Raw genomic sequence first — 23911 nt, forward strand, 5'->3', positions numbered from 1 at the left:
TTGCCCCGCCTCTTTCTCCAGCCCTGGCCCCGCCTCCCAGCGCCGATTGGTCCGGCCGCCAGCTAGGCACCGCGCACGGAAGACCCGGAGAAGTGGGGTTTGCCCAAAGAATGGGCTCCCCGAGGCCCCGCTGCGCATGCTTGCTAGGAACCCTCTAGTGCGCTCCTAGAGGCCGGCTCCCCCGCGGGGCGGTGCGCGCTCCCTACGGCCAGCGGGGCAGCGCGCGCGGCACGGAGCTCGCTCCCGAGAGGGCAGGTGGGGGCGGGGAGTGGGCACCCGGGTTGCGGTGGCCGGAGGGGCCTGGGCCGCGAGGTCGGCGCCTGTGGCTGCGGCGGCCCGAGGCCAGAGGACCCGCCGCGGCTCGGTCTCCGGAGAGGGAGGGCCCCGCTGCCGTCGCCGCCCGGCCGGTGCCCGGTGAGGACGGGCCCCAGCGGGTCAGGGAGGGTCTCGGGTCACTCGGCGTGGCCGCGCCCCCAGCCGGGCTCTCCCGGGGGTCCCCAGGACTGCTGATGCTGCGGAGGGGGGTGTCCCCGGACTCTGCATCTCGGCGCTCAGGCCGCCTCCTTGTCCTTCACCTGCAATTCGCAGCCTCCCTTCTCCTCGTTCCTCCTCACCCCCCTCCACCCACCCGACCCCGGGACTGAGCCCTCACACCCCAAGTCAGGGAGCCCCACATGGGTTTGCCTTTCCTTTACCGTGTCCGCCCCACCCAGTACTGCCCCCGCCCTGGCATTCACCCCAGCCCCATCCAGTCTTTGTGCCTCTGGAGGTCCCAGTGACCTTGCACTTTTTGCTGTCGTTACACCTACTTCCACTCCTGCATACCTAGATTACCTGTTGGGGCTTTCAAACTTTTTTGACTCAACCTACAGTGAGAAATATATTTTACACGCCTGTAGATGCAGATTACTGAGCGATAAGTTTAAAGGGAGATTTTTACCCCAATCTCACATGACGCAGCCAGATCTACTCTACGTGGGTTCTAATTCCAACCTATCCTATCCTGTCCTGTCCTGTCCTATTCTATTCTATTCTGTTCTGTTCTTTCCATTCCAAAAGTCTGTTGCTAACCCATTAAACTGATTTCAGGACCTAAAGAGTCTGACCACAGTTTGAAGCCCTTGCTTTAACGACCAGTCTTTTACTTCCGTTACCCCTTACCTTTGGAGGATGCAGAGGTCCAATAACAGATAATCATGTGTAAACTTAAATTCCAAAGAAAGGGTATATTTTTATTATTTTGACATTAATGCTTTTCGGGGCCAAAATCATCTCCAGGACTTGGTGCGATTCAGGCAGGTTTACCTTGTTCCTCTTCCCAAAAGCTCCTAGTCGGACTCGGGGAAGAGTTCGTATGTGGAGGCTAGATTATAGAGCGTTTATAATGGAGACGGACACTACTTTTATCGGAGAGGGAAATGTTTCAGCTTTAGGAACTCAGCACTGCGTAGGGAGAATCGGAACAGCTGGATGCCGGGCAGAAAAGCCATTTAGGAGGTGGTGGGTATCAAAGCCTTGAGGTAATGTGGGGTGGGAAGGCGTGGAAGATGGTGTGACCAGGTGCCCAGAGATGTGAGGACGAATTAGGCCTGATATGGGAGGCATGGAAATAGCCATGATTGTGCTCTAGGGGCGTTGGGGGATCTGGGGCTGGGAGTACTATTAGCTGGAATCTCCCTTTCTGTGTCCTCTGCCTCTAAGTTGCTTTGGAGCAGTGGTTCTCAAGCGACATGCAGCAATGTTGGTTGTCAGGATTTGGTGGCTGCTACTGGCATCTCGCAGGCAGAGGCCAGGGATGCTGCTAAACATCCTTCATTTCACAGGACAACCCCCCACAACAAAGAATTATCTGGTGCAAAATGTCAGTGGTGCCAAGGTTGAGAAGCCCTGCTTTGGAATAGAATTATTATTTTATTTTATTTTATTTATTTATTTTTGTCTGCCTTCGGTCTTCATTGCTGCGGGTGGGCTTTCTCTAGTTGTGGTGAGCGGGGGCTACTCTTTGTTGCAGTGCGTGGGCTTCTCATTGCAGTGGCTTCTCTTGTTTTGGAGCACTGGCTCTAGGCACACGGGTTCAGTAGTTGTGGCTTGCGGGCTCTAGAGCGCAGGCTCAGTAGTTGTGGCGCACGGGCTTAGTTGCTCCGCGGCATGTGGGATCTTCCTGGACCAGGGCTCAAACCCTGTCCCCTGCACTGGCAGGCAGATTCCTAACCACTGCGCCACCAGGAAAGTCCCTGGAATAGAATTCTTAATCTTTAGGGAGATCACTGCCACCTTCACCTCTCCCAGGACTAATGCCTGTATGCACACTCAGAGACTTTGCACATAATGGTAGGAGGGTCCATGAGCCAATCAGTGTGCACCTCTAATTTTCATAGCTTGCTGGGGGTGGGGGGCGGGGCAGCTTTTGGAATCATCCAGGAGCTTTTTCAAACATCAGGATATTCGCTCCTCCCCGTTCCACTATTCAGAACCTCTGCTGGGCCTGGACAAAGTACTCCTTGTTCTTACATGATGATTCACAGTTTATGGAAGAATTTCACATACAGTATCTCATTTGCCACTTTTCCTGTTTCACAGATGAAATCAGCCCAGAGAAGTGATGGGATTTGCCCCAGGTCTCCCACCCAGCAAGTCAGCGCTAACGACGGGTGTTGGCGGACAGTGATGGTGGTTCTCACTCTTGTGTATGAAGGTAATTCTGTTGATCCGCCATCAGCTGCTGAGCGAGGCTCTGCCTTTCAGGATCTTAGGGCTTGGACCCACTGGTGTCTGAGAGGCACCTAACAATTTGTAATATTGTGTGTGTCTTGGGTGTTGGGTTTATTTGAGCAGGCAGTCTGAGTATTGCACTCAGATTGCTCTGTACCTCAATTTTGGGGGAGGGGAAACAGCATAAGAGAATGACCAACTATAAACTGTGAGGCTCTCCTACTTTCCATTTACATGTGCCTGACTTAAAAATATTCTAGCCAACTCAATAAATCTTTACTGAGTAAAAATGGAATATTATGAAAAAACACATTAGGGCCCAAGTATTTACCTCAAAACAATGATCATCCAAAAATTAAAAAATACATTTAAATCCACCTAGAACAAATATATAAATTTATTGCAAATAGAAGTTTCATAAAATAATGCTCATTTCTGTTACACACAATGCAGATTGGTTATTTCCTATGTAATTTTTGAAATTGCTGCCTGGAACCCAAAGATTATAAGAGCAATGACCAGGGAGATTTGAAAAGCAGAGGCTTAGACCAAAACAAAGAAAATAAAACTCTTTCATACAGATACTAAATGAACACGTGTGTAAGCTTTTACTTAACTCATCAATCAAGGAAGCAGTAAGATCTTACAACCAGTTTGCAGGAGACTCCAAAAAAGATTCTGGAAGACTGTAGATTAGGAATATTGACATGAATGTGCAAATGGAGGCAAAACCAGAGAAGTTACTTACTTATCTGTATTTATTTACATGGCAAGAAAGAGAGAACGTGTCTACAGAATAGAATTATTTTACCTTGTTCCGTTATCTGTGCAGAGCTGCAGAAGTAGCTCAAAGGCAGCAACAGGCTAGAATCGTATAACCTGAAAGGCTGTGTTCTAGACAAAACCCAGTTCTCCATTGAAGCACAAATTTTCCCTATGGCCTCATAATCTCAATGAAAGATATTTTTTGCATGAAATAAGGCTGGTCCAGTAAGATTGGGCCTGATTATTTACATAGGTGCGGCAGGCATGCTAATTCACCTCGTAGGCCATCTTGAGTTTGTTTTGCTGGAAGTCTCTGTGAGGAACCTCAGATTGGATTTCTAAAAGTCTGGTATTTGTTATCCCAAGGTACTAAAGCCATGCCCAATGAGCTTTCTCCCCCAGATTTCACCTGTACTACTTAAAATTTGGACAAATTCCACTCTTCTTGAGGTCCCCAAAATATCTTAAGGTGTCTGAAACTTGTTAAATTGTTATTAAAGGATCATTTAAAAAGATGCAATCATGACTCTCCCACCGATATAAAATAAACAAATGTTAATGATTCTGTTTAATGCATTAATGAGGGAACCTGTACAATGTGACAGATTAAACGAGGTAATGTATGTGAAACACTTCATGTGTTGCCCTGCATAAAGAAAACCTCAAATCCTTATTAAGTTGGTCACTTAGCCTCTGGCCACCTAACCTCAAGGGCATCTATTCCAGTGTTTCTCAAAGCCAAGTCCATGATCCACCAGAACCAGGGTCTCAGGGGGTACTTGTTAAAAATCCAGATTCTTGAATTTTGCTCCAGACTCACCATCAGAATTTTGGATGGGAAATCCAGGCATCTGATTTTTTTTTTTTAATATCAGAGAAAGGGTTATTGCAGGGCCAAGCAAGGAGAATGGGTGGCTTGTGCTCAAAACCCCCAAACTTCTGATGATTTTCAGGGAAAAGTTTTTATAGGCAAAATTTGGGGTGAGGCTGCAGGGTATGTGATTTTCTTCTGGTTGATTGGTGGGGAGGTAACAGGGAGGGGCTCCAGGAATCCTGTGCTCTAAGCATCTGCATTTTTACCAAGTGCCCCGAGTAATTCTTATGGAGACCAGAATTACGTATACAAATAATTGAAATAAAAGCTTCATGAAAACTGTACTTAACCTCAGTATATGGGTGCACTCTTTCTGTTCTGTTTTATTTTTCAAGCGCTGCTTTTAAGCAGGTTTCTCAACCTTGACCCTGATGCTATTTTAGACCAAATCCTTCCTGGGGAGAGTGGGGGTGGGGGGCTGCCCTGGGCACTGTGGGATGTTGAGCAGCATCCTTGGCTCCCACCTACCAGATGCCAGTAGCCTGCCCCACCCCCTAGTTATGACAACCAAAAATGTCTCCTGACCTGGCCAGATGTCACCTGGTGGGCAGATCACCATGACTAAGAACCACCAGTCTTAACCTACTGCGTTGATTCCTATGGGTTGGAATCCTCAAATTGAAAAGAACCATTTTAACTTATATTAAGAGTTTAGGCCCTGAAAACAGACACAGGAGTTTTGAATGCTGACTCTGTCCTTTAGTGGCCTGGCTCTCGGTCACAGGAATCTAAGAGTGAGCCTTAGTTTCCTCCTCTGTGAATGAAACAACAGCAGGCCTAATGGATGAGGGTATTTGGGAGATAAAATGGAATAAAGCATGCAAAGCCCTCGCCTAGTGCCAGGCACCTCATTGGTATTTGGTGAACATGAAATGTGTGATCACAGTCCTTCGGACTCTTGAAGCATGTGTGATCAGAAACCGTCTGGGAAAACAGAAACTACCGTAAGGTTTCACTGGGAATTTCATTGCTCTCCCTGGTGGTGGAAGAGCTGAGAAGACACATGGGACATGGTGAGCGACCCAGGGATTAGCAGTGGTGGGATGCCACCCCCACAGCGAGGCCCGGCAGAGCAGCCAGGGTGGCAGGCGGGACCCAGCAGAGCTGGAGCAGCCACCCCAGGCAGGTCGCTTCAGGGACACCCTCCAGTCTCCCATGGTGCCTCCGGTTGGCCAGATCAGCTGGAAGCCACAGTGCTAAGCCATAACATAGCTGGTTTGTAGGGCTGATCAATGCAGCTCTGAAGGCCTGACTCTCACTACCCGTATGGTCCTGGGCCACTCGCTTCAGGCCCGAGCCTCAGTTTCCCCAGAAACAGAGCGGGGATGATGGTGAAGGGAGATTGTTGGGTCCCCATACTTGAGGTACACGTGATGTTATAGGATTTTTGTTCCTGGCTCAGGTGCCAGCTTGAGGACCAACCACATGGCTCTGGGTCAGAGAGTATCCCTTTTGTGTCCCCTCCTCTCCTCCCCCACCCTTCCACCCAGGAGGCCTATGGGTCATTTATTTTCTCTGTCAACTTCCATTGTGTCTGTAAGTTTGAAACTTGGGTTTTCAAAATCCTTTTATTTTGAGTTAATTTTAGACTTTTTTAAAAATTGCAAAAAAAAAGTACAAAGAATTTTCCTATACTCATCACCCAGTCTCCCTGAATGTCAGCATCTTACCTAACATTGTGCAGTGAGCAAATCTGGGAAATCCACGTTGGTACAAAACCATTAACCTAAACTATTGACAGTATGCAAATTTCACCAGCTTTTCCCCTAATGTCCTTTTTCTTTTCTGAAATCCCATGTTGCATTTTGTCCTTGTGTCTCCTTAGTCTCCTCCAGTCTGTGACAGGCCCTCAGCCTTTCCTTGTCCAAGATGACCTTGACACTTTCAAAGTGTCCTGGTCAGTTTTGTAGAATGTCCCTCCATGTGGCTTGGGGGTGCCACATGGGGGTGTGCGTTCTGGGCAGGAATATCACAGAGGTGATGCTGTGCCCTCCTTGGTGCATCTTATCAAGGAGGTCATGGTGTTGATGTGTTTTATTACTGGTGAAGTTGACCTTGAGCACTTAAGGCTGTGTATGCGAGATTTCTCCCCTGTCAAGTCATTATCTTTCCCTTTGTGGTTAATAAATATCTTGGGGGAAAGGTCTTTGAGGCCATGCAAGGCCCACAACACAGACTGCAAGGTACTTGATTTTCACTTGTTTTTTTGTCCCATTATCTATATTACTCTTTTTTTTTTTAATTTCTTTGGATTTTATTTTATTTTAATTTTTTTTGGTGGTACACGGACCTCTCACTGCTGTGGCCTCTCCTGTTGCGGAGCACAGGCTCTGGACGCGCAGGCTCAGCGGCCATGGCTCACGGGCCCAGCCGCTCCGCAGAACGTGGGATCTTCCCGGACCGGGGCATGAACCCGTGTCTCCTGCATCGGCAGGCGGACCCCCAATCACTGTGCCACCAGGGAAGCCCTGGATTTTATTTTATTATTTTATTTTATTTTTTGGCTGCACTGTGCAGCATGTGGGATCTGAGTTCCCTTACCAGGGATCAAACCCATGCCCCCCTGCATCGGAAGGGTGGAGTCTTAACCATTGGACCATCAGGGAAGTCCCCTGTCTATATTACTCTTTATTTTCCTGTATGACACATCTTGCATAGGACTGGAATCCCTACTTTTCCTGAGAGTTATGGAGTTAAAGAAAAAAATTACCAAGCAAGGAGATGCAGCTTATCTTTAAAGTGTTTACTATTTTCCCACTGTAAAGTGTTCATGCACCTTGTAAACAATTTTGAGAAAACAGAAGAAATTTAAGGGAAAAAATTAATTGCTTTCCTTACTAGTTTTAACATTTTGAGATATTTCCTCCCAGTTATTTAAGGTTTTTTTAAAGTCACAAATACATACAATAAAGTTAGTCGATAAACAACAAATGTGACCAGACTTGAGACTTGAGTTGAGACAGAAGAAATGAAGTGGATTGAGGTCTAGAGGCAGTGTCATGGTCTAAGGAATATTTTGGTTTTTTTTTTTTTAAACCTTAGCTTAGAAAACATAGTCTTCGCCGATATGTTAACTGGATTTTGCTTTCTACGTAATATATTTTGTAAATACAAACGTTTTCAGAAGTCTTCCTGAATTATTTGTCTGATATGGAAAAACTCCCAAATTCTAGTTTTTAAACGTTGTGGTACATCTAATTCTACCAGGGATGCTTTACGTGCATTTCAAGGAGCAAGATTGCCATCTTGTGGTCATCTTTTGGTATTACTGAGGATTTAGATTTGTGTTCATGTTAGGGGCCTGCGTTAGGTAATGCTTTGGTCCTTCACAAGGGCTCCATCTGGTCTGCAGGTGCGGGCTTCCCACTCTAAAGAGGAATAAAATAGCAAACATGTTGAACACATGTGTGTGCAACAGAAAATTACGTGTATATTAAAGGCACTAATACAAGAATGGAAACAGCTGTGCATTTGAGTGGCAGGCTCGTGGGTGATTTATGAGTGTCAGTTCTCAACATTTTAAAATGTTTTTTATGTAGTTTTTACAATATGATCTTAGCAACTTACAAAATATCTCAGTATATAGTCCATGCCACCCCTCTCCTTTGGTGAGGAAACCAGGCCCAGGAGTGAGAAGCCTGTTTCTGATGGAGAAAACTGTTTTTTATCCAAGTGACCCTGGGGACATGAGTCATACCTATGAGGATTTTTTGTTTGTTTGTTTGTTTGAGATCTTAGTTCCCTGATCAGGGATTGAGCCTGGACCCTGGCAGTGAAAGCACCAAGTCTTTTAACCACTGGACCACCGGGGGATTCCCTATAAGGTTTTTTGGGGTTTTTTTTTTGCGGTACGCGGGCCTCTCACTGCTGTGGCCTCTCCTGTTGCGGAGCACAGGCTCTGGATGCGCAGGCTCAGCGGCCATGGCTCACGGGCCCAGCCGCTCCGCGACATGTGGGATCTTCCCGGACCAGGGCACGAACCCGTGTCCCCTGCATCGGCAGGCGGACTCTCAACCACTGCGCCACCAGGGAAGCCCTTATAAGGTTTTTTTAAAACAACCTTATTAAGATATGATTCACATAGCATACAATTCCCCCAACTAAAGTGTATAATTCAATGTTTTATTGTATTCACAGCCAATTTTATAACATTTTCATTACCCCAAGAAGAAACTCCACACGCCTTAGTATCACTCCCTAATCTCCTCCTCCCTCCCCTCCAGCCCCTGACAACCACTAATCTACTTTCTGTCCCTATGGATTTGCCTCTACTGGACATCTCACTTAAATGGAATTATACCACATGCTGACTTTAGTGTCTGGCACCTTTCACCGAGCCACACTGTCTTCAAGGTTCATCCACATGGTAACATGTATCAGAACTTCATTCATTTTTATGGCTGAATAAATTCCACTGCATGGATAGACCACATACAGGCCAGAGCAGGTACTTCAGAGGGAAACACGGATTATGGATTGACCCAGCAGGTGCTGATCCTGCACGGTGGCCCAACAGGAGAGTGGTGTCTGCAGAGTTGGGGGGCAGCTGCCAGGAGGCCTGGGTGAGAAGGAAGGGGTATGGACTGTTCCTGCAAAGTCTAACTGTTGAGGGAAGGAGAGAGTCTTGTGAGGTTTTGTTTTAGGATATAGGAGACCTAAGAAGATTAGGACCTGAGAACCCTAAATGCAAAGACCCAGAGGAGGCAGAGAGGTTTGGAGACCAGAGAGAGCAGGATATGAATGATGGAGAAAGGGCCCCCGGGGGGTGGAGTGCCAAGGGGACTGGACGGGACACTTCATTTACCAAATCAGGATAAAAATTGTATGCTGTCTTTATCCAGGCAGTGATGATGAGTCATTAGAGCTTAGGCAGCATCCATCCTCAGTGGATAAATTGTGAAAGAGAGAGAAATTGTAAAATTCAGAATCATGGAGGGATAACTTTAGTTAATCAGAAATCTGCATTGTATGGAGAACCTCATTCACCAGTATGGTAGGTGGAGCATTACTATGTATGGTTTGTTATAGTTGGGTTTTTTTGGGTTTTTTTGTTTTTGTTTTTTTGCGTGTCTGTTAAAATATACCTTACAAAAATGTACTAGTTTGATCATTTTTTAAAAAAAATTTTGGAGTATAGTTCCTTTACAATATTGTGTTAGTTTCTACTGTACAGCAAAGTGAATGAACTATACGTATACATATATCCCCTCTTCTTTGGATTTCCTTTCCATTTAGGTCACCACAGAGCACTGAGTAGAGTTCCCTGAGCTATACAGTAGGTGCTCATTAGTTATCTATTTTATACATAGTATCAATAGTGTATATATGTCAATCCCAATCCCCCAATTCATCCCAACCCCCACTTTAATCATTTTTAAGTGTACAGTTCAGTGGCATTAAATACATTTGCACTGTTGTGCAACCATCACCACCATCCATCTCCAGATCTTTTTCATCTTCCCAAACTGAAACGCTCCCCACTAAACACTAACTCCCCATTTCCACTCCCCCCAGCCCCTGGCAACTACCATTTGACTTTCTGTTTCTATGAATTTGACTACTCTAGGTACAACATATACGTGGAATCATACAGCATTTGTCCTTTTATGTCTGGCTTATTTCATGTTACAGACTTTTTAAATAAGTAATTCTCATTTGCTATCCTCTATACTTAATATTTTTATTCCTTTCACTGGGTTACCAGCCCTTTAAATGTGATAATCTGAGGGATTTAAAATTTGTGTAGCATGGCCCCTAGAGTTCAAGCGTTCAAAAGCACTTTGATATTGGATATTTCACAACCATTAGTATTAATTCATCTGTCAAAAAGCCAAAACTGACTAGGTTCAGTCACTTGCCAAGAATATCAGTTACTGCTGCATAACAAATGAGCCCTGATCTTATTGGCTTAAAATAACAGTAGTTTATTATTGATCAGGGTTCCATGGGGTGCCTGGGCTTGTTTCCCCAGGCTCCTTCTTGTGGCTACACAGAGCTAGAGGGTCTGCTGGACTGGACACTGGAAATGGCCTCCCTCCATGCCTGGCAGTGCCTCCATCCCTTGCATGTGGCCCTTCATACAGCTTCCTTCTCTGGCAGTCTCAGGGCCCCTGTCCATGAGGGTGAGGGCATCCAAACCCCCACAGCGAGCTTCTGCCACTCTCTATTGGCTACGGCAAGTGACCAATGTGGGCTGGAGACCAGTCCAGATTCAAGACGACATGGCAAAGGGGCCTGCATACCTTATGGGAGGATCTGTGGTCATTAAACAGTCTACACTTTAAGGCCCTTTAATGGTTGAGAATGGGAACCGTCAATCGAATCGAAATTCAAGCCCACTGGCAAGGAGCCAAGCCTATCCACAGTCTGTAGTCAGCCACAGTTCAAGGTCTTTTGTTGCGCTGGAACTTGTTCCATATCCTTTGAGGTACAGAGATTTTAGTTGAGAGAATTACACTGACTCGGGGTACACATGACTCTGGGTACAGTTTCACGGGAATGTGGGTGTTCTCTGTCATGCCAACCCCCAGTGGCCTGAAGGAGGCCGGGCTTCGACATCTGATCGCTTGAGACTGAGGCCATTGGTGTGTCGGGGTCCCTGCAGCCTCAACTCCTGTCCCTCTGCACGGCGGGGACCAACCGCATGGTCCTGTAGGAACATGCATGCTGGGTGGACAGTGACCGCAACGTTTTGGGGGCTTGAGTTGTCTGAAAGGCCTGTGGAAGGGAGGGCCAGTTTCTCTGCGCCCTCTCGCCGCGTTGAGGAGAGGACGCCCGGTGGAGATCAAGTTCATTCGCCCGGCAACCCGGAGCGCGCAAGCCCCGGAGGCGGGCTGCCGGCGGAGGGACGTGGGCAGAGACCAATCAGCGAGCGGGGGCGGGGGGCGTGGCTTCCCGCGTAACCCTTTCCCGCCCGAGCGGCTCTGCACGCGGAGGCGCCGGCGCTGTCTTGCTGCGGCCGGTCCCCATGTACCCGCAAGTCCCCAGTACCACTACATCGCCCTGTGGGGCGGGATGGGCAGAGCGGGGAGGACTGCACAGGAGGAGCAGGGGTTGGCTTGTCCGGGGGCCGGAGGAGGATGACGCTGGAGGACAGACCTGGCCGGGTACTCCCAGTCCTGTGTCCCGTTACCTGTTATCCGGATTTCCTAGAGTCTCGCCCCTCAGGACAGGGCTTTGGTGCTGCCCGGGGCTGGGCGTGCAGGCGGTTTGGGAGAGGTTGTAGGGGACACGGCGCCCCCTGCACCTTCGGCCTTGGCTCCGTCTCCACGGGGACCCAGGAGCCCCGCGCTTGGGCTGACAGGCCTTGGGGAACTGAATGTGGGCCCCAGACCAGGAAATGGCGGAGCAGGAATGGGGGACCCAGGTATTAGAACCGTAGAGCTTGGGATGGGGATGACAGCTCACAGGTGGGGAAGCTGAAACGTGCTGGGAGGCCGCATCCTGTTTCTGGGCTAGTACTGATAGATGGGAAAGACCCTGACATGCACCCACCACCCAGTCCCCCAGGAAGACAAAACGGCCACTTATGCCCCCACACTGATGCCCCAGGGTCCCGGTCTCCAGGCCAGCCCTGCCTGTCATCCATCCTTTCTGCTTCTCCAGACCAGAAGCCAAGGAGCCCTCAGTGACCACGGATTCTCTGGACACCTCCACAGCCCTGTCCCCACTCAGCTGAGGCAGAGCCAGCACCAGCTCAGACACAAGGTCGCTGCCCTCGTGGGGCCCTGGTGTCCCCTAGCACTGGGTGCCCCGGGGCCTCTTGCCTGGGATGGGGGATGGATCTAGTTGTGAATCCAGAGAGTGCCTCCTCCCAGGGCCAGGCTCCTCCTTTGGGGTCTGCAGAGTGCCAGCAGGGGCCCAGCCCATGCTCCCAGTGACACAGTGTCAGGGTGAAGGGCACCAGGCATTCTGGGAGGGTTGGTGACCTGAACTCATGTCCCCAAAGTGCTTTTCCCCAACGCCTGGTGCTCAGGAAGACCGGTTCCTGTTATCCTGGATGAGGTACCCCAGGTGCTGTACGGGCGGGCTCTGGACCCACCTTGACTGGACTCCCAGCTCTGCCTTCATGGCTGCATGCCTCAGTGTCCTCATCTGTAACCTGGGTCAATGAGAAAGATCAACTGTCATAACATGGGGCTGAAGGTTAAATGGAAACACCTGTGGAAGCACTTCACCGTGTGCTCAGCACCTGTGGGCCTGGATTCCTAGTAACTCACAGCTGTCAGCACCTTGGTCACCCCAGTAGCCCCTTGAGAGCCCTGTTTTGGGCACATTTTGTAGATGGGAAAGTGAGGTTTGGCTGGGAGAGGTGACGGACCCAAAGTTACCAAGAGAGCAGAAGCACCAGCCCAGGGTTCTCTGGCTCCATTCAGGTCCTTTCCTGGGGGCACCGAGGCAGCCCCATCTGCCCCAACCTCCAGCCCAGATTCTTCCTGAACCCAGGTCCAAGGGCACCTCCACTGATGGGATTTTGCCTCCTGCCTTAGGACGGAGCCCTTGAACTGCTGGGTTCCTTCCAGGGAGGTGGAGGAGAAATCCATCTGCTGGGGCCTGAGCGTGGCCTGGGGGCCAGGCCATCGGTCCCAGAATGCCCCTGCCCGAGCCCAGTGAGCAGGAGGGCGAGAGCGTGAAGGCCGGCCAGGAGCCCTCCCCTGAGTCCCCTGAGCCGGGCACAGATGTCGTCCCCGCAGCCCCCACGAAGCCCACGGAGTTCTCCGAACTGGTCCTACTGACAGCCTCCACTGAGAATGGGGATGGAGTGGACTCCCAGCCCAAAGCAGTGCACTGTGTCCTGTCCTTGGAGATGTCTGGCCCTGACACCCTGGCTGGGACCCCCCAGATCCTGCCAGTAGAGGAACAGCATGGGGCAGTCCAACCAAGCCCCCAGGCCCAGGAACTGAAACACAGCAAGCCAGACACAGGTGAGTTCCGGGCCAGCTGCCCCTGTCTGGCCACTTTTGTGGCCCTGCATGCTCAGACTTGGGCTTCGCATACTCCCCTTTCCAGTGAGGTGACCTTAGCCATCTCTTCCCTGCTCTGAGCAGGGCCTCCTGGACCTTGACCCAGGCTGGTGTGATGATCGCAGGACGTCATCCAAGGGCACCCCAATCCCTGTGTTCCCATCTGTGCCCCTGGCTCAAGCCTTGCTCTGTGTCAGCTGACCTGGCCCTCCCCTTGCCTTCAGCAGCCCCCCAGCCCCTGGAGTTCCTGAGGACCCCATTTGGGGGCCGCCTGCTGGTGCTGGAGTCCTTCCTGTACAAGCAGGAGAAGGCTGTGGGGGACAAGGTATACTGGAAGTGCCGCGAGCACACCGAGCTGGGCTGCCGGGGCCGGGCCATCACCCGTGGCCTAAGGGCCACGGTGATGCGGGGCCACTGCCACCCGCCCGATGAGGAGGGCCTGGAGGCCCGGCGCCAGAGACAGAAGCTGCCCAGCCCAGCCCTGCCCGAAGGCTTGGGGGATCCCCAAGGCCCCGGCGGCCGAGTGGAGGAGCCCCTGGAGGGGGTGGGCCCGTGGCTGTGCCCCGAGGAGCCGGAGCCGGCCCCGGGGCCAGTGCTGAGCAAGCCAGCTCCCGAGGAGGATGAGGGGCTCCGAGCCCTGTCGCTGCTGAGCTTGCCTCCCAAGAAACGCCCGACGCTGGGGACCGGTGAGTGCCCCCCCACCCCGGCTCTACTCTCAGGCAGGTGGGAACCACAGCCCTTTCCTCTGCCCAAAGATAAATGTGGGTCCCACGTGGCTTCATAATGTGCTCAAAGTCAAAACGATTTTTAAAATATAAATGTGTCCAAGTAATCATTAAGCCCAAGGGGTAGAACTAATGCTCGTGAGCCAGGCAGCCTAGGTCCTTCTGGAGCTTCCTGATGCAAAAACCTGAGGTTTATGGACCCCACGTGATTCTGGTAACCTTTGAAGTTTGGGGAGATCGGCCTGGTGGGAGGCTTGAGCCTTGTGCCCCAGGTTCAAGATCCAGCTCTGCCTCATGTAGCTGGGCAGCCTTGTTGAAGCACTGCAGGTCAGGAGGTCGCTCCTAAGATGTGTGATAGCCTCGCCATTAGGGGATCTGGTGCTGCAGTGCCAGCCCTGGTCCAGTGTGTGTTGTCACTGAGTAACTGGTAGATGGAGTCTTTGCAGAGGTTCTTATTCTTTGTTTGTTGGGTTTTGTTTTGTTCTTTGTGGCAGTTTTTATTACCAGTAACTGGGAGGTGGGCTTGGTCCCATAGGCTGGGTGCCTCCAGACCTGGAGAGGATTGAAGGATTTAGGGATTTAAGGCGGCTGCTGTGCTGGGTGCCGGGGGCTGGGTGAGAAGGACTTGTCTTTCACTGTGTATCTTTTGGTCCCATTTCATTTTATGGCGTGTGCATGTGTTATTCGATAATTAGATACAATTTTCAAACAAACCCTAAGAAAAAGTATGGCCGGGAGTGACTGAGCAGGCAGGGTGTGGCATCGGAGGCAGCTTGGCCCTCTCCAGTGTGTGACCTGGGACGTGGTGCTTGACCACCCAGAGCCGTGGCCTCCTCACCGGCCACCAGGAGAGGAGCCACACAGCCTCCTTGGGGCACTGGGTGGGCAATCAGTGGGGATGCATCCAGGGCCCTGACCTGCACGGTAAACTAAAGGAGCAGAGCTCTGCCAGCCTGCACCTGCCCAGCCCCCTCTCCACTTCCTCCTCCAGGAGGGCCCCCGCCCCTGGAGTTCCTGAGAACCTGCTACGGGGGCAGCTTCCTGGTGCACGAGTCCTTCCTCTACAAGCGGGAGAAGGCTGTGGGGGACAAGGTGTACTGGACGTGCCGGGACCACACGCTGCATGGCTGCCGCAGCCGGGCCATCACACAGGGCCAGCGGGTGACTGTCATGCGTGGCCACTGCCACCCGCCTGACGTGGAGGGTCTGGAGGCCCGGCGGCAGCAGGAGAAGGCCATGGAGTTGCTGCGGGCCAGGCCGGGCGGCCTCGGGGGCCAAGTGGACAAGCTGCTCCAAGGCGTGGACAGCCTGTTCTACCGCAGGGGGCCGGGCCCCCTGACTCTCACCAGGCCCCGGCCCAGAAAGCAGTCAAAGGCCAAAGATCAGGACCTCCTGGCCCAGCCGCAAGGCGAGGAGGACCAGGACGAGGACCTGGGTGAGTCCACACCCGCTGCCCTGGCGCTCTGCCTGCACTCCAGTCTTGCTCCCCGAGGTCCCAGGAGGTGGGAGGGGGGCGATGCCAGGCCTGGCCCAGCCCCAGGCCCTGCTCCGGCTCACACCCCAGCTTCCAACCTCCCTCCCCTGACCCCCTCTCCCATTTTTCCCCAGGAGGCCCTGAGTTCCTGAGGACCCCTCTGGGGGGCAGCTTCCTGGTGTATGAGTCCTTCCTCTACAGGCGGGAGAAGGCGGCCGGGGAGAAGGTGTACTGGACGTGCCGGGACCAGGCCCGCATGGGCTGCCGCAGCCGAGCCATCACCCAAGGCAAGCGGGTGACAGTGATGCGAGGCCACTGCCACCCGCCCGACCTGGGGGGCTTGGAGGCCCTGCGGCAGCGAGAGAAACGCCCTGGCACGGCTCAGCGAGGGAGCTCTGGTAGGCCAGACCGGGGAGCGGCCTCGGGGGACAGTCAGAAGACCCAGACTGCCCACCCCGTTCCCTCTTGACCTCCAGCAAGCATCCCCCCCGTCCTTACTGGGGACCCTCTGGAAGGTTACAGCTCCCTCCTGTCTCATCTCCCTACCCCCACACCCCCTCCTGGTCCACCTCACCTTATCCCCAAGTCGATTAGGTGACTTGGGGCATCACCCTTTCTCTTGGGCAGTGGGCCTCACTCTCCTGCTCAGACCAGCCCAGAATCTCTGCAGCACTTGATCAACCCAGGCTCCCTTTCCTCCTTCTCATCCTTTCTTTTTTCTTAAGAATGTATAGGATTCATAGAGAAAGCTAATTGCACAAGCTAGTTTCTCATTTTTCCAGTGTGGGTGGCTGACACCGTGCCCAGTAATAAGCACGTCCTACAGATGTGGCTTAAGGGCTGAAGGTGACCCGTTCCTGTCATTGACTTCTGTTCTCCTCCAGCTGTTCTGCCTGATCATCTACCATCGTCCCTCTGGGCTCTATGACGAGGGTCACAGCCCCCCTCCTCCCACCTTTGTCGGCCCCACAGTGCTTATGTTTGACTCTCGTGGCCACAATAACGTGCATATTCCGGCTCATCTTGCTAAGAGCAGCCTCGGCCCAGCCTTCTCTGCTCCCTGCTCTCCCTCGGGGGTTCCCAGTCCCATACTTTCCTGAGTCATCTGAGTCGCCTTTAGAGCCTTTTTGGCCCTAAAATTCTCTCAAACTCGAGATCTCCGATTTTTTTTTTTTCTAACTCTTTTTATCCCATTTCCTTATAACTTCTATGTACCTAGGGATGATCTAGCCTCGCCCCGTCCTTACCCCCAACTCCCACCCCAAATAACCACTCAGCCATGGTTCCTTTTTTTGTTTTCTTCCTTCCTTCCTTCCTTGCTTCCTTTTTTAATTTTTTGGCTATGCAGAACGGCATGCAGGACCTTAGTTCCCCAACCAGGGATTGAACCTATGCCCCCTGCAGTGGAAGCGCTGAGCCTTAACCACTGGACCACCAGGGAAGTCCCCTTTCCGTTGTTCCTTAGGGCATCTGCTGCCCTCTTCCCTAAAGCGTGCTTCCTTCCATTGCTGTCAACTGTTTTTTTATTTCCTGTTGACTTCCGACCAGAGACGGCAAGGACCCAGCAGTTACCCACTGCCCCCTCCTCTCGAGGCAGCTGTTGCACCTTTTTTATTTAATAAATTTATTATTTATTTATTTATTTTTGCCTGCTTTGGGTCTTTGTTGCTGTGTGCAGGCTTTCTCTAGTTGTGGCGAGCAGGGGCTACTCTTCATGGCGGTGTGTGGTCTTCTCATTGTGGTGGCTTCTCTTGTTGTGGAGCACGGGCTCTAGGCACGCAGGCTTCAGTAGTTGTGGAACGTGGGCTCAGTAGTTGTGGCTCGCAGCTCTAGAGCACAGGCTCAGTAGTTGTGGCTCGCGGGCTTAGTTGCTCCGCGGCATGTGTGATCTTCCCGGACCAGGGCTCGAACCTTGTCCCCTGCACTGGCAGGCGGATTCTTAACCACTGCGCCACCAGGGAAGCCCCACTGTTGCACTTTTGTTCTATAAATCTGTCCACGGCTGAGTGGGAACACACTGCAGTGGAGGTGTGGCTGTTTGTGGCTCCTTTTCCATGGTTGTCTGGTGTTTGTGCTCGAATGACTGCATCTTTCCAAGGTGCATACAGGGGGTCTTTGCTTGAAGGTATAGGGTCGTGTCTCCAACCCTGTGGTACCTGGCTCTGCTGGGGGCACTTGGGGCCTTTTCAGGCCGGAAACCATGTCCTTCACTTGTAAAAATTTTCTCATGTTCAATGACTTTCGAGTCCCCATTTTTCTGACATTTCCTTGATTTTGCTTTCCAGTCCTTCTATTTAATTTTTAACTTTCACTCTTGTATTTGAACTCCTTTGCATTCCATCCTCTGAGGAGTGCAGCGGCCCTGCCATCCAGCCTCTGGCAGTGGCCTTGTTTTCTCCAACTACCTTTTCTGTATGAGTTTCTTTAGTCTCTGCCATTCAGGGTGAAGCTTCTCTCTTTTTTTTTTGTCAACTGGTGAAATTTTCCAGCCAGGTACATGCCATTCAATTTTCTGTCGATCACACAGTTGTATAAAGCAGCAAAACTAAAGGGGGAATGATTGTTGTACACACTTTAAATTGCTTTGCATGGTCTCATTTGTGATGCTTGGTGTAAGAGTCTTGACTTTTTCATCATGTAAGATGGTATGAGAACCTTTGACCCACGTGGCCAGTGGTCCTTAGCCAGGTTTAAGGAGAGACCCACACGCTCTGTATGTGGGTGCCGACCAGGCGACCCTCGAGACCCCAGGCCTCAGAGCCCTAGGACCAACCTCCTGCAGCGATTTCAGCCTGGCTGCCGGCTCCAGGGACTTGGGCAGGGAAACAGGGAGTTTCATGTCAGTGCAGACTTCCTCCTCCTCCCCCACACCCCAGACTCTTCCTCCCCCAGGGCGGGCACCTGTCTTATTGCTCTTCACGCAGACAGTCCTTGTCAGTCCCCCTGTTTGGGGCCTGCCCTAGACCCCTACTTCGGAGGGACCTTGGGCCTCCCTAGGTTTGGCCACTGGACTCTGCTTGTTCTGAGAGTCACCCCCTGAGGCTGGGCGAGCTCTTGCTTTGCCAGGTCTGTGACCAGGTGACCCCCTTTGCCCAGCGTCTAACCTGGGTCAGCATCTCTGCCATCTCCTCTCCTCTCTGAATTTCTGGCCTCACGCCCTGTGCCTTTTTCATCCCTCAGTGAACATTTTCATTGGGTGCTGGGGGAGCAGAAACATGCCCCACATCATATACCTCCCCTTCGGCCACTCACCCCCCACCCTGGCCCCCCCTTCTCCAGGGCATTCTCACCAACCCCCCACTATGGCTGCCATCCCTGCTGCTGTGCTGATGGACCCCCGAATCCCCCTCCACCCCTCCTGTGTGGTCCTGGTGCCTGGGCAGCGGGAAGGGAGTCCTCAGAGCAGAAGGGCGTGGCCACCTTCCAGGTCCCCCCTCTCAACACGTCAGGACAGTGGCCCAGGCCGCTCCCTGCCTCCCCTTCTGCCCTCAGGTCAAAGCCCACCCAGCCTGGCTCCCTGGGTGAGTGGACCCTTCTACAGCCCCACTGCTCACCACTCACAAAGGGCTGCACGCAACTCCCATTTCGCTCCTGGTTGCTTATCCCCCGTAGGGCCTGTCCACTAATTCCTCCAATTTAGCAGGGGCGAGAGGCCCTTGTGCCATCCCATTGCCGGCACCTCAGATAAGACACCGCCTTCCTGCAGGCGCCGCGAGGTGGAGGAGACGGACTCTGCCTTCAGCGATCTCCACCTCACCAGTCTCCCGCCTTCCTTCTCTCCCAGGCTTGGGAAAGGAGCCCTGGGAGCTCAGGCTAGGCTGAGTCTGGGGGATGGGGGGCCTGTGTCCTGGGCTGTGAGGAGGTAGATGCAGCGTGGGGTGGGGTCCGTGGGTCTCATGCCAGGAGCCATGCTGCTCTAGGCTCTGAGAACGGGGTCACGGCCCCCCTCATTCCTCGGCTCCAGGCCTGGCTCCAGGCTCTTCCTCCCCCGACCCCCTCTCCCATTTCTCCCCAGGAGGCCCTGAGTTCCTGAGGACCCCTCTGGGGGGCAGCTTCCTGGTGTACGAGTCCTTCCTCTACAGGCGGGAGAAGGCGGCCGGGGAGAAGGTGTACTGGACGTGCCGGGACCAGGCCCGCATGCGCTGCCGCAGCCGAGCCATCACCCAGGGCCAGCGGGTCATGGTGATGCGCAGACACTGCCATCCGCCCGACCTGGGGGGCCTGGAGGCCCTGAGGCAGCGGGAGCAGCTCCCCAGCCCAGCCCAGAGGGAAGGCTCAGGTGTGGGTGAGAGGGGCGTGGCACGGGCCGGGCCCCGGTCTCCCTGCTGGCCCAACAGCCCCTGGGGACAGCTCAGAACACAGGCTGGAGGCTGCCTGCTGGGACATTCCTCCTGTGGCCCATGTCCAGTGGTGTCTGTCCTCCTGGTCTGTGGGCTCCCTTAGGGCAGGGGCCACATCTGGACTCCACACTAATGGCACTGGTCCTCATCTGGGATGCGCTGTCAGTGGGAGAAACCCACTCGGACCACTGGAGAAAACGGGGCCAGGGGCTGCAGTGGCATTACTGGCAGCTGCAGGAAATGCTCGGCACCCATTTGTGGGGCAGTGCTCCTGGACCTGGGGGACCCTCTGTCTCCCCTCTCCCTCCCCACCCCGGCCAGTGCCTTCAGCCACCCCAACCCCAACATGTCAGGAGCTTTCAGTTCAGATTCTTAAAAGTCTCAAAAGGGAGAATTTGATTGGTTGCCAGCTGGCCAAGGGGAGGGTGAACAGGGAGCCGGGAGGCCCCTAGTGCACTGTCCAGACCAACCATGGCCCTTCCAGAGTATTCCATTTCAGCCCAGCCCCTGCCCTGGGGTGCTTGCTTGCCAGCCAGCATGAAGGCCGAGCAGGGTCAGGAGAGGCCCGCAGGAAAGCTCAGTGTTTGGGCGGCTGCAGGGCCAGCCTCCCCGATAGTACTACAGCCATCAGACAGACAGCCAGTCTGCACTCCAGGGCATCAGGGCCGTGGTGGCTTGAGCTTCAGTCCCGAGGGCCCTGCAGCACAGGCTGGGGTGGAGGGCAGGGACCAAAGAGGGACCTGCGGGGGTTGGGGGGTCTGCAGTTTCCTGGCTGGAGCTGGCTGGTGGGACAAAGGAAGCAGTCTCCATCCCTGGCACCCAGGCTCTGTCCCCTGCTTCCAAGGCCCGGCCCAGGCACCCCACTCACACGTCATGTTCCTTCCAGAAACCCTCCAGCCCCTGGAGTTCCTGAGGACCTCTCTCGGGGGCAGGTTCCTGGTGTACGAGTCCTTCCTCTACAGGAAGGAGAAGGCGGCCGGGGAGAAGGTATACTGGATGTGCCGGGACCAGGCCCGCTTGGGCTGCCGCAGCCGGGCCATCACCCAGGGCCAGCGGGTGACCATCATGCGCAGCCACTGCCACCTGCCTGACCTGGCGGGCCTGGAGGCCCTGAGGCAGCGGGAGCGGCTCCCCAGCACAGCCCAGCAGGAAGACCCAGGTACAGACAGGAGTGGGGGCGAGAGAGCTGTGGGTATCTTGGTCTCTGCCAGCCCAAGGTTCAGACACCTCAGGCGACAGGCACTGTCTGGGGACCTTTGTTCCCTGGTCTTCCTGCCTTTCCAGTCTTCTAACCTTCCTCTCTACTGGCTCCTTCTCCTGAGCCTAGAAACACACCTAAATTGGTCCCATCCTTAAAACCAACTCCCCTTGTAACTGCCATTTTTTTCCTTTCTTTTATACTAAGAGGTCCTAACTTTTTATGGGTGGTAGTATCTTTTGAAAATCTGATGAAAAAATATAGACCACCCTAGAAGAATATACTAATGTGTGTGCACACGCAAACATGAGTGCTCCCGTGCGTGCACACACACACGTAGTTTTGCAAATAATTAACGGTATCAAACTGAAAATGGGTTCCCTTCAGATAAACAGAATGTAAAATCAGTCTTTTTTTTTAATTTTTGAATTTTATTTTATTTATTTTTTATACAGCAGGTTCTTATTAGTTATCTGTTTTATACATATTAGTGTGTATATGTCAATCCCAATCTCCCAATTCATCCCACCACCACACACCCCCCGCCACTTTCCCCCCTTGGTGTCCATACGTTCTCTACATCTGTGTCTCTATTTCTGCCCTGCAAACCGGTTCATCTGTACCATTTTTCTAGTAAAACCAGTCTTTAGAAAGCATTATGTGTCTCATATTAATTCATGGAAATATTAAAGGGCACATCTTATAAAATACGGGAATGAATCCAAGTTGTATCAAACAAACAAAAGAAACTTGATTTCTGTTTAAAAAAATTTTTTTTTCCATGAGAAAGCCACTGTTCAGCTTAACCAAGGAGGAGGCGCTGTGGTTTGCCTTTGTTGGGGTGAAGGGCGTGCCATCTTTGAGATTGTTGCCTCCCAGTCTTTTTGGTGACAAGGTGAAGACTGACTCAGGATCTCCAGCAGTTTATTTTACCGGGCATAGGTAGTTTTGGCATCAGAAAACCAGAATTCCCCTAATGACTCCCCCAATCAGAGTCATTCCACCTGGTTTTCATCCTCAAGGCCTTGAAGTCATCGTTCCAGGAGGTGTGCCTTTGCCTCTGGCAGCTTCAACAAGAAAAGAATTATTAATCCATGTTTTCAATGTTTTTTACTCAGAAAAGACAAAACTTCTGCCTGAAGTTCAACTGTGCTTCGAGACTTGTGCTCCTGAAAGCCAACAGAGCTATGGGTAACTGTATTACCATAATCACAAATTACACAAAACTTAGTGACTAAGAACAATAAATATTTACTGTCTGTCACAGTGTCTGTGGGTCGAGATTTCAGGAGTGGTTGGGTGGGGTGGTTCTGGGGTTGAAGGAAAGATGTCAGTGGGGGTACACCCATCTGAAAGCTTGAGTGGGGCTGGAGGAAGTGCTTCCAAATGGCCTGTTCACTCACATGGCTGTGGGCTGGAGGCCTCAATTCCTCACCATGTAGACATTTCCTTAGGGCTGTTTGAGTGCCCTCAAACATGACAGCTATCTCCCCCCAAAACAAGTGATCCAAGAGATCCAAGGGAGAATGCAGAGCAAGAAGGAGGCCACCACCTAAAGCAGAATTCACGTCCTTCTCAAGCACATGTGGGACAGTCCCCAGGATGGATCATATCTAGGCCATAAAACCAGACCCCACAAATTTTTTTATTTATTTTAAATTATCTATTTATTTATTTGGCTGCACTGGGTCTTTAGTTGCAGCATGGGGGATCTTTGTTGCAGCATGCAGGATCTAGTTCCCTGACCGTGTACCAAACCCAGGCCTCCTGCATTGGGAGCGCAGAGTCTTAACCGCTGGACCACCAGGGAAGTCCCCAGACACCACAAATTTAAAAGGATTGAAATCATGCAAAGTATTTTGTCTGACCACAGTGGAAAGAAATTAGAAGTCAATGACGAAAAAATTTGGGAAACTCACAAATACATGAAAGTTAAACAGCCTACTTATAAGTATTACCAGTGACTCAAAGAAGTTACAAGGGAGATTAGAAAATACTTTGAGGGGCTTCCCTGGTGGTCCAGTGGTTAAGACTCTGCACTTCCATTGCAGGGGGCACAGGTTCAATCCTGGTCGGGGAACTAAGATCCCACATGCTGCATAGCGCAGCCAAAAAAAATTTTTTTTAATAAAAATTAAAAATAAAGATCTTGGGCTTCCCTGGTGGCACAGTGGTTATGAATCTGCCTGCCAAAGCAGGGGACACGGGTTCGAGCCCTAGTCCAGGAAGATCCCACAAGCCGCAGAGCAACTAAGTCTGTGCACCACAACTATTGAGCCTGCGCTCTAGAGCCTGCGAGCCACAACTACTGAAGACCGTGCACCTAGAGCCCGTGCTCTGCAACAAGAGAAGCCACTGCAATGAGAAGCCTGTGCACCGCAAGGAAGAGTAGCCCCCTCTCGCCGCAACTAGAGAAAGCCTGCACACAGCAACGAAGACCCAACACAGTCAAAAATAAATAAATAAAATAAATTAATTTTTAAAAATAATAAAAAAATAAAGATCTCAAGTCAATAACTCAAACTTACATGTTAGAAAAAGAATGCTAGGAAAAGAAAAACAATGTAAACCTAAAGCAAGCAGAAGGAAGGAAATAATAGCTATTAGAATAGAAATTAATGGAGTAGAGAATAGAAAAGTAGGGACTTCCCTGGTGGTCCCGTGGTAAAGAATCCGCCTTCTAATGCAGGGGACACGGGTTCAATACCTGGTCGGGGAACTAAGATCCCACATGCCACGGGGCAACTAAGCCCGCATGCCACAACTACTGAACCCACGCGCCTCAACTAGTCAGCCCACATGCCGCAAACTACAGAGCCCATGCACTCTGGAGCCCATGCACCACAACTAGAGAGATGCC

At 51.9% G+C, this 23911-nt stretch overlaps 1 protein-coding gene across 7 annotated transcripts; it reads left to right on the top strand.

The window, feature by feature from the left end:
- Positions 1-22385, top strand: FLYWCH1 (FLYWCH-type zinc finger 1). Of its 7 annotated transcripts, none has more exons than XM_079945766.1 (10): positions 1-414; positions 2581-2695; positions 11957-12058; positions 12841-13275; positions 13539-14000; positions 15031-15474; positions 15648-15911; positions 19529-19798; positions 20740-21012; positions 22170-22385. In XM_079945766.1, exons 4-10 carry the CDS (start codon positions 12942-12944, stop codon positions 22244-22246), a joined length of 2124 nt encoding a protein of 707 aa, XP_079801892.1. In that variant the 5' UTR covers positions 1-414; positions 2581-2695; positions 11957-12058; positions 12841-12941; the 3' UTR covers positions 22247-22385. The 7 variants fall into 7 exon arrangements, with proteins under 7 accessions (XP_079801892.1, XP_079801893.1, XP_079801887.1 ...); XM_079945767.1 differs by having other exon boundaries at positions 19529-19792; XM_079945761.1 differs by lacking the exon at positions 22170-22385 and having other exon boundaries at positions 20740-21332.
- The last annotated feature ends 1526 nt before the right edge of the window (positions 22386-23911 follow it).

The sequence above is a fragment of the Stenella coeruleoalba genome (assembly GCF_951394435.1).
Source record: "Stenella coeruleoalba genome assembly, chromosome: 15".
Taxonomy (NCBI): domain Eukaryota; kingdom Metazoa; phylum Chordata; class Mammalia; order Artiodactyla; family Delphinidae; genus Stenella; species Stenella coeruleoalba.